This window comes from Carlito syrichta, unplaced genomic scaffold (assembly GCF_000164805.1).
Source record: "Carlito syrichta isolate Samal-C Ts95f unplaced genomic scaffold, Tarsius_syrichta-2.0.1 Scaffold314050, whole genome shotgun sequence".
NCBI lineage: Eukaryota > Metazoa > Chordata > Mammalia > Primates > Tarsiidae > Carlito > Carlito syrichta.
Window position 1 is genome coordinate 463896 of NW_007258146.1, and position 15064 is coordinate 478959.

Genomic DNA, 15064 nt, shown 5'->3' on the forward strand with positions numbered 1-15064 from the left:
TTGCAGCTGTTCTGGGCCCTGGGTTGGTCAGAAGTGGCAGAGCCTAGTGCAGGAGGCAACTCCCTGCCCCAGGGCTCTGTGGGCCTGTGTCTGTGGTCAGAGGATTTCCTGTGACTTTCTCCCTGCCAAGGTGAAGCTGCAGTATCTTCAGAGAACATGACTACTTTAGCATCATGAGCACCAAAGTGTCTTCCCAGATTTTACTCTGACCCCTGCCATGAATTAAGTCAAGACCCCTGCAGTTGTCTCTCCAGTGCTTTGGACCCTCTGAAACCTCTCACACCAAGGTCTGGCTTGAGAGATCCACGAATCTCTCAACACATCGGCTTTCATGGGAATCTGGGCACTGAAATACTCTCCCGCTCCTCCCACCCCTCAGTGTATATAAGCGACTTCTAGTCCAATCTGTTTACTCTGCTTTCTCAATTCCCTCCTCCCATTAGTCAGCCACCTGACAGTCCATCTTGTCTTTCTGCAACCATGTCCTCCTCAATACAGACTGAAGTTTCTGTCACTGAGAATAGAGTGATCCATAAACCTGGAAAGAAGAAGAAGGGTCTCGGATTCAGCCGGGCTAGGCTGGAGGGTGGGAGGTCCTTAAAAATAGCAGTGATGAAGAAATAAGGCCACTGCCAATGGATAGTGATTAGAGGGGTGAGGAGATGGCAATGAAGGGAGTAGAAACATCCTTGGGCTTCCACAGTTGTACTATAGACACTTGTTTTGTACCAGCTCAGAAGTCATACAAGAGGGAGAAACACAGATTCACAGACAGATCTTTTAACTCCTCTGAATGACATTCCTGCTCAGATTCTGAGGCCAGCTTTCTCTGATAAGACCCAAGTCTGTCCTTCTAGTCCCTAACTGAGCAGAGATGAAACAGTCTCTAAGGATTTAAGTGAGGGGAAAGAGTACTTTCCTTAATCTCCCCCTCCAGCTTCTTGCAGACTAACCTGGTCATTGGGCTTTTTATGAGGCAGTGGCGTGGGCTCCGGATCCATGGCATGGTTTCCTCTGGACGCACTCCTGGATCATGGGACCGCCAGAAGCTGAAATTCTGAGCATCAGTCAAGGGAACTCTGAAAACCTGATTGGGAACTGAACAAGTTGGGGAAAGGGGAGATTATTGAATTTCTTCAAGTTCTCTGTTCACTTTTTTGCCTCAGAGCAGCAAAAGCCCAGCCCAGCAATAGGGCCTGACCAGGTGGTGAGAGGTCCTGGGAATGTGGTCACCACACCCTGTTTCACTTCCGGATTCCAGAATCTCACACCCTTCATGGTCAGATGAACCTGCTTGGTTCTTCCTGCTGCTAGTAGCCCATCTCCAGGAGAGCTTTCCCAAAGTGCTAAGATGGTGGAAAAATAAGTGGTCAACCCATTGGGAAATGTGTAAGATGGGGTCCACTGATTCATTGTTTTTCTTTTTTTCTGGACTTGGTCATCCTCATTCTCTTCCTTCCTCTTTGAAATCATGCCTTCCTTTGCTCACTCCTGAAACTTAACAATGATAGCACCTCACATTTAGATATTGTGAATAGTTGTCATTTATCAAGTGCCTATCATGTTCTAGATGTTGCTTTTTTTTTTTGAGTTGGAGTCTCACTCCGTCGCCCAGACTGGAGGGCAGTGGCCACTCCCGGCCACCGCAGCCTTGACCTGCTGGACTCCGGCGATTCTTCCGCCTCAGCCTTCCAAGTAGCTGGAACTATAGGCGAGCGCTACCACGCCCGGCTGATTTTTGATTTATTGTAGAGATGAGGTCTCGCTGCCCAGGTGGGTCTCGAACCCATGTGCTTTTTTTTTTTTTTTTTTTATGAATCTCACACTGTCGCCCAGGCTGTAATGCGTTGGCACACTCACGGTTACCACAGCCTCGACCTCCTGGGCTCAGGCGATCCTTCCACCTCAGCCTTGTGAGTAGTTGGAACTATAGGCATGCACTACCATGCCTGGCTAATTTTATTTTTTTAATTTATTGTAGAGACGAGGTCTCGCCAAGTTGCCCAGGCTGGTCTCAGACACCTGAGCTCAGGCAATCCTGTCGCCTCAGCCTCCCAAAGTGCTGGGATTATAGGCATGAGCCACTGCACCAGGCTTAGCTATTGTATTAAGTGTTTTTAAATTTTTGAAATAATATCAGATTTACCTAGTTGCTTTTAAAAATATATATATTATATTTTCATTATTTATTTGGATAAATCTAATTCTACCAGAATAAAAATTGTATATGTGTATATATATATATTTTTTTAGTTGGAGTCTCTGTCCCACAGGCTGGAGTGCAGTGGCACACTCATGGCCACCTCAGCCTCAACCTGCTGGGCTCTGGTGATCTTTCTGCCTTAAATTTCCAAGTAGCTGGAACTACAGGCATGCGCCATCATGCCTGGCTAATTTTTTTGATTTATTGTTGAGATGAGGTCTCACCAAGTTGCCCAGGCTGGTCTCGAACCCGTGGGCTCAGGCAATCCTCTCACCTCAGCTTCCCAAAGTGTTGGGATTATAAGTGTGAGCCACCGTACCTGACCTAAAAATTTGTGTGTATGTGTACTTTTTTTTTTTTTGAGTTGGAGTTTCACTCTGTCACCCAGGCTGGAGGGCGGTGGCATGCTCCCGGCCACTGTAGCCTAGACCTGGGCTCAGGCAATCCTTCCGCCTCAGTCTTCCAAGTAGCTGGAACTACAGGCACGCACCCCCATGCCTGGCTAACTTTTTGATTTATTGTAGAGATGAGATCTTGCCAAGTTGCCCAGGCTGGTCTCGAACCCATGGGCTCAGGCAGTCCTCTCACCTCAGCCTCCAAAAGAGCTGGGATTATAGGCGTGAACCACCATGGGCCCGGCTAAAAATTGTATATTTTTAAACTTAGAATTAAGCCTGGCTCGGTGGCTCAGCCTGTAATCCCGCGCTTTGGGAGACTGAGGTGAGTGAATTGCCTGAGCCCACGGGTTTGAGACCTGCCTGGGCAATTTGGCAAGACCTCATCTTTACAATAAATCAAAAAATTAGCCGGGCATGGTAGTGCACGCCTGTAGTTCCAGCTACTTGGAAGGCTGAGGCGGAAGGATCGCCGGAGCCCAGCAGGTCGAGGCTGCGGTGGCCGGGAGCGTGCCACTGCACTCCAGCCTGGGTGACAGAGTGAGACTCCAACTCAAAAAAAACAAAAACAAAAACAAAAACCTTAGAATTATAGCCTAGTAGTCTGGATTGCTATATAGTGTTTATAGTCATTTTAAAAAAAATCCTGAGTAATTCATTGAGATGTTATATTTTTGACTTCGTTGTTTCCCCACTAATTAATAATAAGACTTTTAAAAAATTTTTGCTGTTAGAAACAACCCTTAGTACCTTTCTTTCTGCATATACCTGTTCTGATTTCTGAGAGTATTTTCGTTTTTTAAATTAAATTTTAATTTGGAGATAATTATAGATTCACATACAGTTGTCAGAGATAATACAGGGAGATCCTATGTACCCCTTTCCCATTCCCTGCCAATAGTAACATGCAGAACTCTAGTATAGGACCACACCAGGACATTAACATTGATGCAGAACAATTCCATTACCACTCATCCTGGAGTGGCCATTTTATAGCCACATCCCTGCCTTTGGTAATCAGTGTTCTTTATTTCTATAATTTTGTCATTTTAAGAATATTATATAAATGGCATCATACAGTATGTGATTTTTTGGGGACTGGCTTTTTTTACATAGCTTAATTCCCTGGAGATTCCTCCAAGTTATTGCATGTATCTGAGTTTGCCCTAGGCGATTTTGTTTTTGTTTTTGTTTTAGAGACAGGGTCTTGCTATGTTGCCTAAGGTGGTCTTGAACTAGCCCCAAGTGATCCTCCTCCTTCAGCCTCCCAAGTTACAGGCATGAGCTGTCATGCCCAGCCTAGATGCTTTTTTTTGAGTTGGGTCTCATTCTGTCACCCAGGCTGGAGTGCATTGACACAATCACAGCTCACCACAGCGTCAGCCTCCTGGACTTAGGCAATCTTTCTGTCTCAGCCTCCTGAGTAGCTAGGGCTACAGGTGCATACTCCCATGCCTGGCTAATTAAATTTTCTGTAGAAATGAGGTCTCACTAGGCTGGTCTCAAAACTCCTGGGCTCAAACTGCCCTCCCGCCTCAGCTTCCCAAAGTGCTGGAATCACAGGCTTGAGCCACTGTGCCTGGCCGAGATGCTTTTAAAAGACATTTTCTCTTTAACTTTCACAACAGTGCTAAAGAGTATTATTCCTGTTTTCAGGTCGTTCAAAGAGGGTTACGTGGTTAAAGGAACTTGCCCAAGGTCACACAACTTGTTTGGAGCTTAAATTCAGTTCAAATTCCAAAGCCGGGTCTTATCACCCTTCACAGGGATAGTGCATGATAATATTCAAAACACTTTCCTAATTTGTTTCATTTTTTTAACTTGACCCAACAATTCTGAAAGCTTGGCATTTTCTCTTGCTTTCTTACTCTCTAGACAAATGAGGAAACAAGTTAATAGAGGATAAGTGACTTACTCAAGGTGAGATGTCTAAAAACAAGCAAAAGTAGGACTCAAATCTGGATCTTCTGCTTCTGTTCATGCCACCATTCAAGTCTCCTTTCTCTCCTTTCCTCTCAGTCTCTCCTGTTGGTTTTTTCCCCACCCACTGCCCTATAACCATACCTATGACATGCCAGCCATTCTTTAGGAACTGAGACATATCTTTTTTTGTCCTAGCATGATGTCTACTTCAAGATACTTACATGTCTTTAACAACACTTTCCGTACAGCTGCATGGTATCTTGTGTGACTATTCTGGTGCACAGAGTAATTCCCATCTTCTGAGATAATGGGGGGAAACCTAGTGGGAACCGGCTCCTTCTGGTCTGAAACAAGAGAAGACTCATTCTGAGAACTTGGCAAATGCCTATTTGATTCTCTGATTCCCGGGTCTCCATGCCAACCGGGTACATGGCAGGAATCTCTCCTAGCCACTCACATTTGATTCTCAGGAGCCAAATCACCATAGCTGTCACAGAGGGGAAGAAGGGATCATAAGGCCTCCCTCACCACTTTCTTGCTCTTTCCTGACTCCTGGGTTTTGAGTGGCCTCCAGGTTATTGAACAGAAACTTAGGGTTAGTGCCCATGAAAAATGCTCCTTATCTGGGTAGACGTTCCTTTCCTGGGATTAACATAGTTATAGAACTTGAAATGGTCTAATAGGGGAAGTTATGTTTGAGCTGAGTGCTGGAGGATAAGAAGTTCTTCAGCCATAGTAGAATCTAGAAGAACATTTCAGGCAACAGAATGGCAAGTCTGTAAGAAGCATTAGAGAGGAATCAGAGAGCTTTCCATTTGACTTGGAGCCTGGGTGCTGGGTGAAGTTAAGGACAGGGAATGGGGCTGGAAAGGTAGTCTAGTATAGTGGGTGCCTAGCATTCATTACGCTTGAGAATCACCTCTTATGAAGCAATATGTGTATCTCACTATAGAGGCTGAAAACACCAGATCTTTCTTGCCCAGCCTGTCTTGCAGCATGGGCGTGGACAAAGAGTTGTGGCTAGGACATTCAAACACATTTGCTGCAGATTCTCCATCAAAGTGGAGGTTGCAAGAAAGCAGTGGTCATACAAAGTCTTTGGCTAAGTGATGAACAAGGACAGCCATGAAGCTGCATCTTGTTTCAGCGGAATTTAGGGCCCAGTGTCCTTGGTGCCAGTAAAACCCACCGTAGCATTGACCGCAGTAGTCTGTGTGCCAGACCAGGTCTACAGCATGATGCTGAGCATTGTTTCTGGTTACCATTCACCAAGCTTGGTTCCCATTTCTCCCAGCTTTCATGTGCTATTAAAAATACATTATGTTCTGCTTAAATAGGCTGCATTTGACTTGCATCTCAGACTCCTGAACAAGAGAGGATGAGTCTGAGAAAAAATTGAAGATACAGAAGGGCATGACTGAGTGGGGGGGTGAAAAAAAGGGAGCTGTCTAGGGTGGCACCAAGATTTTTACCTCTTGGCTGTTCTATCCATTCTGTCTCCCAGGCCAAAAGGGTTGAGGCCCCTTACCCTACCTCCTCCAGCTAATCTCAGATGCTGCTATCTAGTGCTGTAGTACAGCAGATAGACCACTTTGCACATAAAGGCTCAGGCTTTCCACACTGATCTCCCCTGGGACTGATCCTGTCTGCTGGCAGAGTTACCCACCAACTTCCAGTTCTTTCTGCTCCCCCAATGCTGGTCATAGGGGATGACATTACACATTTCAGCAGAGTGCAAGGAGGCAGAGTTCTGCCTCAGGATCAAGGCAATGGCATCATGTCACCCATCCAACTCAAGGTTGCTCCAGCGCAGTATCTGATGTTTTCAGGTCCCCATTCTGTTTTCATGGAGCAGCAGCTCTGTCCTACTCCTCAGATTTTTGTCTTTCCTGGTTATTGATGCTTGTCAGGGACTGGATCAGACCCTGTGATTCTCTCTGGAAATTGCTTGTTGAGGATTGCTGACTCATTTCTTGTGGAGGGTGGGGATGGTAGGATGGTCCTTTTGATCTGGAGTTCTTCCCTAATTCCTGCTTTTCACACTCCTTCCTGGCTTGGCCCCACTCATTCATCATCTCTGCCCCTCCTTTCTCCCTCTTTTCCTCCAATCAAAATCTCCTTTAACATTCTATCTCTGAAAGAATCACACCACCAGAGTGGGACACGGTTTGAATCCTCTCCCTGTACAGCTGAGGACTTAGAGAGGTGGCAGCACTGATGCCTTTGTTAGCATATAGAGTTCTGGAAGCCTGGACTGAACCAGGATTTGTACTTCATCACAGATTATAGCAATGAGGGGCCATTTCCAGGAAGTAGTGTCATTTGAGCTTGGTCATTTGACTTTGGGCAAGGTGAGGGTGGCAGAATGTCTGCAGACAAATAGATGTAGGAGAAAGAATAAGAGCACATTCCTGGTGGGCAGGAAAAGACCTGGATTGAGAGCAATGATTGGCTTGGGCTTAGGTGACAGGCTAATTGTCCTTAAGGGTACAACCAGATGATGTTCTCTGTTATCTCAAGGTATCTAAGTAGCAGACTCCCAGCTTCCCCTATGTACATTTACTGTGTGCTTAGAGATGTGCTGGACAGTATCACCCACTTGGATGCCTTCCTGCTGAATCAAGCACCATTTGGCACATGCCTTACATCCGTTTTTGGCAAGCTGGGAGATATTCTTGGTAACCCATATCTTCCCCAAGCTGCCAAGGTTTGGAAGTCACCTGGGGTGAAAGGGGACAGAGGTGAGTAAGAATTAGCTACTGTGAAAGGGCATGTCCTGGGTACAGGAACGCAATGAGCTCTTTATAAGCAAGGTGGATGAATCAATCCTTTTGCTGGTAGGTGGTACAATAGAAGTTCCTCACTCACCCAGTTAATGCCATGCTCTGTATAGTCTTTGTTGGTAAGTACATATTAGGTACCACGAATAGTTTCTTTTAGAACTAGACCATAAATTGGGAATTGCCATAAAACCACATTTTAATGCTTTGAATGAACTGTGAAGGACATCTCGGGTAGTTTAAAAGTACTTGGGTACTTTTACCCCTCCAAATTAATGCTCAGATTTATTAGATTATAGGCTTCCCTGGGATCCCTTGAGGTTGACTGGAGCACTGAGATCCCTTGAAGTTGGTTGAAGTATGTTTGCAAGGCTATTTTGTACTTATCATCTTCCTTGATACAAGGAAATTGTCAGTGCTTTGGGAGGAAACAGACAGAAATATGAGCCTAGGGAATCAGACCAATGCCCAGGGTACAGGGGATTCTGTGGTTTCAGAATCTTAGTTATCTACTGCTTTGCCCATTGCCTCTGTTTCTTGCAACTGGGACTGATTAGCCACAATGTTTTCATGTTGAAGAATTTTTAGAATGAGTCTACCTCAGTGGCTCCCAGAAATCTAGATTAGGATATTTTGGTTACAGATGCTTGGGATATAGTGGTGATAATATCAGACACATATTATTTGCAGTTATCTTGGAGTTGGTATTGCTACAAGCAGACTAATATCACTCTGACTAGAAATTCATATAAGGTCAGCTTGAGAGAAAGTGTTATGGTGTTTTACATAAAAAATGACTCCTGTCTAGGAGATCTTATCAAATGTTGGGCATTAATCCCTTGCGGTTGGCTGGAGCACTGAGATGTACTGAAGTTGGCTGAGGTATGTTTGGAAGGTTATTTTGTACTTATTTAATCTTTCCAGATACAAGGAAATTATCAGTGCTTTGGGAGGAAGTGGACAGAAGCATGAGCCCAGGGAACCAGACCAATCCCCAGGGTACATTTTCCATATGGGGGCAGTTATTTTGGCTCCATGTCCAAAAATATCTTCTTTGAAGTGGTGCACTTGTTCAGGATTCTGAACACAGGAGGAATAGACGGGGCACAAGACAACAGCAGAACTTAATAGCTGACTGTGGACTACTGTTGTGAAGTGCAGTATGTAGATTTTCTAGCGATAACAGTAAAACTAGCTAATAGTGTATTTGGCACAAAGCTATAATATAGGTACAATTATTTTCCAAAGGAGAAACAGAAGCTCAGAAATGTTTAGTAATTTTTCCAAGGTCATATAACTAGCACGTGGCAGGCAGACACAAGTTTAGCCCAAGTAATTTGGCTCCAGAGTCCATGTTCTTAACCACCATACTAAACTGCCCCTTGAAATAACATAATCAGGGTTTCCAGGAAAGACCAAGGACCAAGGGAAAACCTGAGGTGATAGAATCAGTCCTGGGATGGGCTCCCCTGTGTAAAGCTTAGTGGGAGTCTTGTCAAGGGTGTCTGCTCACCAGAACAGACTTGAGTTGGGTGAGTGACATGGTACCATTGCCTTGATCTGGAAGCAGAACTCTGCCTTCCTGAGCTCTACTGAAATGTATAGTGCTTCCTATGGCCAGCATCGGGGAGCAGAGAGGACTGGAACTTGGTGGGTAACTCTACCAGTGGATTGGATCAGTCCTAATGAAGATCAGTGCAGAAAGACTGAGCCCTGGCAGAAAAGGTGGTCTGTCTGCCGCAGTACATACACAGTCACTCAGCTTGGGGGTAGGCCCACTTCCTAGGCTGTGACAGAATATAGCTGTGAGTAGCATGAGTACTTTCCCCCTCGTTTCATGTGGATAGGGGATGGGGTTCTGTCTCAGTTATGAGACAATATGCGTTGTTTCCGAAATATATTTCTATAACTTCAGTGGCCCTATCCATTTGAAAAGGCAGAGGGGCTCAGATGCTCTGGCCAGTTCATTTTTGCCATTCACGTTCCAGTTTGAAAAACCAGAACTACAGTGCCCTCTGCTGGAGTCTAAGAATGGCACTTCCAGTTGTCTTCTAATAGGTGGTTTACCAAAGAGGCAGCTCAGAGACCAGAAGACCTAGGAGACTAAGCAGAGGATATTCCAGCCAGGTTTGGGAAAACCACTATTGTGTCCTCTGACAGGATCCAGAAAATTAGAACATAAGTGAGATGTGATCAGCATTTATCAAAGACTCAAGGTTTGGCTTTTATGACAAAATTCAATTGGAAATGGAAATGAAAGCACATCTGAGGACTCAGTGAATTTCTCAGGGAAAGGGAATGATAAGGGCAGTAGTGAATGAAGCTGGAGTGAGGCCTTTTGGAGATGTACACAGCATGGAGGTCGGTGTGTCTAGGCTCATATGGTAGAAGCCAACCTGATGTAGAGTTTTCATATAACAAGGCAAGGGAGTTGTCTCAGAAAAGGGCCAGGTTAGAGGGAATTTGTCTGAAATCAAGACCAAGATACTTCTGGACCAAGAGGAGTGTCTAGGTATGAAGCTAAAAGTGGACAGGAGCAGGGTTCAAAGCAGGCACTGAGGGAGATTCAGCAAAGGAAAGGACAGATACAGGACTGTGCTCCCTGGGCAGGACAGAAGGGAAAGCTTAGGTACTCAAGGCAGAGGGAGAATGAATTCTGGAAGCTGGGATGAACCTGTACAGGAGCAACCAGTATTGGAATCAGGAAGGGTGAGTCTTGGAGGGACAAGACTCTCCTAATTGGTGGACATCAGAGTTCTGGTCACTGATCGGGGTGCTCTTCTATGGGCAGCTATAGTTAATCAGGCTCTTTCAGGGCCTAGATGAAGTATCCTTTGAATCCATCTAGCATTTTTTGTACCTCAAGGAATCTGATGGTTATCCTAGTAAGTGAGTCTTCAATACTGGACAAAGATGTTCCAGTCAAAGGAAAGTTATATTTTGCATACATAGATAGTTAACTTACATATGGTTTATAGTTTTTCCTCCATTATCTGTTGTACAATTTTATGTGCTAGGTCTCAGATGTGTTGTATAATTTTATTTAATCTCCACAACAAATCTATAAGGCAGACATTATTGTCTTCATTTATAAGAGAGAAAACTGAGACACTGTGCTTAGTGGGAGTTAGCTCCCCTGAATCTGAACAACTATGGGTATGTGATAAAACTGAGTTTCTGAAGTTAAGGACTGACCAAAGGATGTTCTCCACACCCATTTTCCTCTCTTGGTTTTTCTATTTTGGTTCTTTATCAGGAGGAAAAGAAAGAAAGGAGGCGGAGACTGGCAGACTGTTTGATTACATGTGTTGACTCACCTCTGTGAGTTTTCATTATGACTATAATAGGAAAAGCTGAGTGGGCTCTTTTGAGTTGAATGTTAATATACTCACACCTACGAGGAGGAAAAAAAACTATCCTTCAAAGAAAAATTGTGAATGACTTAAAAATATCATGGTAGTAAGAGTGTTAAGAATGAAATGTGTGAATATCAATAAGTTCATTTTTATAGTTGCTGTTCAAAACCTAGCTAAGGGGCCAGGCAAGAATGTAACTGATATGAACATGGAGAACAGGTAGAAGTGCTAGAGCAGGTAGACAGAAAAGAGTCAAGCCTCTTGAGTGAATGTATTAGCAAGGTGATATCAACCAGAAAGACACTGGGACCAGGGAATCATTCTGGAGATAAATGAGAGTCCTTAAAGATTGTTTGGCTTATGGAACTTAGGGTGAGTAAAGAGCCAGGAACTGTGGGTTCCTTGAATTACTGGACATAGAAATTGGGACAAGAAAGACCAGGGAAAGCAAGCTGGATGTGGACTTGCTAGGAGACAAAGAGATTGCGGTAGTTAACTTATAAATGCCCTGTCTTCCTTGTGAATTTCCCAAGCCAGTTCTGAAGTATAGAAGAGTATGAGGCATGTTCCCCACTGTGGTGGTCCACAGGCTCAAATCCCTTCTAGCTGTTCATGTTAAGCAACCTCAGCAGCAGAGGATTTGGAGCCGTCTGAGCTCTGCTGTACTTTTCTGCCCATAAACTAAATAAGATGAGAACTAAGAGTTTATCGTTTAATTTAGCAATATGTAAGTCATTGGTGAGTAGATACAAGCGGTTTTAGTGGTGTGATGGCAAAAGTCCGGTTGGTGCAGGCTCAAGGCAGGAGAAGAATCAGAGCAAGAACAGACAACTCTTTTGAGGTTTTTTGCTCTATGGGGAGCAGGAAAATAGGAAATATGGGGTCTTAAGGTGGAAGAAGAAATTATAGCACATATATATGCAAGTAGGAATGATCAGAGACAGAAAAACTAATGCAAGAGATTGGAGAATTATTGGAGTCATGTCTTTGGGAAGGCAAAAAGGAATGGAATCTGTACACAGGTGGAAGGGTGTCCACTCATGATAAAAGGAGATCTGTAGGCACAGATGCAGATAGATGTGGTTCGTGAGAGCTTATGGAAATTATCTTCCAATTGCTTCTGTTTTCCCTGGGAAATAGAAAGCAAGTCATTATATCAGAATAAGGATTGGGGAGGAAGTGTTGGAGATTTGAAGAAAGAGGAGAAGGTAGGAAAAGGCCTCCAGGAGACTAGGAGAGAGTACATGGAGCAAGGAAATGGAGTTTGACTTTTGGGCAGCATAATCAGTAAATTCAAGTGGGCAACAAAGCCCACTTGAGTTTAGTGATCATGAATTTAACACAAGGTAAATCAGCATGGTGGTTTTTTCCTAGACTGTGAGTATAAACTTTTTCTGGGAGTTTTGGTATAATCAGGTTTGCTAGTGGGGAGAGAAGTATGGACAAAGAAATGGGGGCAATAGCTTGAGGGGACCATGTGGCCAAGAGAGGTGTTTTTCCACTCAATGGAAGAGATTATAGCACATTTGTAATACTGATGGAAATTATCAGGGAAGAGGAAACATATTGAGGGAGAAGATGATAATTTTAGGAGCAAAATCTTTGCATAGGTGAGAAAGGATGGGGTCTGGTACCTTCATGGAGTCAGTTCATTTATTGTACCAGAGGGAATGTTAGATGCAATGATGGAAAATCTCTTCTGATTGTTTCTATTAATATTTTCTTAGCGAAATAAGGAGTAAGGAAGTTAGCTCACAGTGAGGATGAGAAAGGGGTTTTAGAGATACAAGGAGAAAGAAGATGTGAAATAGTTGCTTTGAGGAGTGGGAGAGTGACTAGGGGAGTATAATAGAATTGTCAGAAGCCCTGAGTGGCCACTTGAGATCTATGGTTATGATCCTAATCACCCTGGGAAGACTAAACATACTAGATGAAAGCCAAGTTTAGTCACCTTTGTCTTGACAGGTTTCTCTGGAGCGCAATACTTTTCAAGGCCTTAAAATAAGCTCTTAGAAGTTAGCCTGTATGCTCAGAGCTTGGCCATGTGGGCAAAGACTTCAACTCTGAGGCAGTTCAAGTAGTTTCAAGGAAATACTAGGAATAAACTATAATTACTATTGAATGGAATTTTCAGGTGGAAGATTGAATGATATGGATGAAGCCAAACTTGGCAGAGGGTAGTCAAAATTGCCAGAATATCTTTGTGGAAATGTCTAGTGGCATCAGAAATACTGTTCTATGACTCCTTTTGTTAGGAGGTCATGGATGATGGGCAGAGTGCATAGCTGAGTAGTTAGGGTTTGCACAATTAAAAAGTCCTGTCAGAAGTGGAGGCTTCTGGCTGGGGTACAATGAAAGCAGTCTGATCAAAGTGCAAGGTGGACCGGGTGCGGTGGCTCAGCCTGTAATCCCAGCCCTTTGGGAGGCCAAAGTGAGAGGATTGCCTGAGCCTGGGGGTTCGAGACCAGCCTGGGCAACATGGTGAGACCTTGTCTCTACACTAAATCACAAAATCTAGCTGGGCATGGTGGTGTGTGTCTGTACTTCCAGCTACTTGGAAGGCTGAGGTGGAAGCATCACCTGAGCCCAGCAGGTTGAGGCTACGGTGGCCATGAGCATACCACTGCACTCCAGCCTGGATGACAAGAGTGAGACTCCAACTCAAAAATAAAATAAAATAAAAAGAAGGTAAAGTTCTAACTTCAGCTCTACACACAACTAGCTCCTTCTCTTTCTTCAGGATGTTGTTCAAGCATTACCTCCTTGAATTTCTATCTCAAGTGGGCCTCTCCAAGTTACTTTCCTTCGTGGATCTTCACACTCAGTTGCCTATAAAGTCCAGGTGGATAATACTTATGATTAAAGCAAGCTGGGTAAGAAACCTGTCCCATCTGAAGGGACAGCTGCTACTTTGTTCTAGCTGTTTGTTGTCATTTAGAGCCACAATTTAGGGCCAGTGTGACCAAATCTAATTTTTAAAAAGAAGTCAGAAATTTTGGCTTTATATAAAAATCTCTCGATTTTTAAATGTCGATACAAAATTTTTAAAAAGCACTCTGCAGGCTGAACATGTCATCAGGCTACATCTGGCCCTCAGATGACTTCTGTTGTATTGCCATTTCCCCTTCATTTTCTTTCTAGTATTGGTCACAATCTAGGCCTTGTTTATTTATTTACTTATTGTCTATGTTAGTCACTGTTGTATTTCCAGTGCCTAGCACAATCACTTAAAGATCTTGGCCAGGGACAGTGGCTTACGCCTGTAATTCCAGCACTTTGGGAGGCCGAGGTGAGAGGATTGCTTGAGCCCTTTGAGATCAAGATCAGCCTAGACAACATAGTGAGACCTTGTCTCTGCAAAAAATAAAAAAATTAGCCTGGCATGGTGGTGCTCACTTGTAGTCCCAGCTACTAGGAAGACTGAAGTGGAAGGATTGTCTGAGCCCAGGAAGTCAAGGCTGCCGTGAGCTATGATCGTGCCACTGCGCTCCAGGCTGGGTGACAAAGTGAGTACTCAATTCAAAAAAATAAAAAAACAAATTATCCAGGTGTGCTGGTGCATGTTTGTAGTCTCAGGAGGCTGAGGTGGGAGGATCACTAGAGCCCAGGAGTTTGAGACTTGTGGTGAGCCGTGATCGTACTACTGCACTCTAGCCTGGGCAACAGAGTGAGACCCCAACTCAAAAAAAAAAAAAAAAAAAAAAAAAAAAGAAAAATAAAGTAAATTGCTGTAAACTTTGAGTTAAAATGAATTAGAGTTAGAAAATCACCATTTTGCAGCTATCACAGAAATAATCGATTCACACAAAACCATCAATAAAAGGGTGGGTGAAAGTTTGATGAAGAATAGGATATTTATATGTTTTTTCAAAATATCTTCCCAGGAATTATTATTGATTACAAAAATAAAATGGTAACTTGACAGTGGAGAAAACTGGCAAATCACCTTAAGTGGTCAAATTTAGTATCACCAGTGATAGGACAAAACGACAACATGAGCTTCCTGATATGATGTATTGAGGACATAACATCACTTATTCCTGTCAAAATATGCTTATACTGGATCTAATCATGAGAAACATCAGACAGACCCAAATGAAGGAATATTCTACTAAATGTCTTGCCTGCACTATTACAGAAATGTCAATGTTGTGAAACAAAGAAAAGCAGAGGAACTGTTCCAGATTGAAAGACACTAAAGACACATGCTCACTAAATATAATGCTTGGTCCTTAAGTGGATTGTGGATGGAAAAATTTTGCTTTACAGGACATTAATGGGACAATTGACAAAATTGAAATATACACTATAGTTATTTAATAATATTGCTTCAGTGTTAAAATTTACTGAATTTAGCCGGGCTCGGTGGCTCAGCCTGTAATCCCGTGCCTTTGGGAGGCTGAGGTG

General features: G+C 43.6%; 1 protein-coding gene across 1 annotated transcript in view; it reads right to left on the reverse strand.

Annotated features, from left to right (window-relative positions):
* Window positions 1-454: 454 nt before the first annotated feature.
* The window catches only part of LOC110596772, a 25256-nt gene continuing 10646 nt past the window's right edge, over window positions 455-15064 (reverse strand). The window contains exons 2-4 of the mRNA XM_021718977.1: window positions 4743-4865; window positions 954-1098; window positions 455-538 (exon numbers count right to left, since the gene is read on the reverse strand). Coding sequence (XP_021574652.1) covers window positions 490-538; window positions 954-1098; window positions 4743-4865 — 317 coding nt within the window. The 3' untranslated portion in view covers window positions 455-489. The remainder of the gene's footprint in view (window positions 539-953; window positions 1099-4742; window positions 4866-15064) is intronic.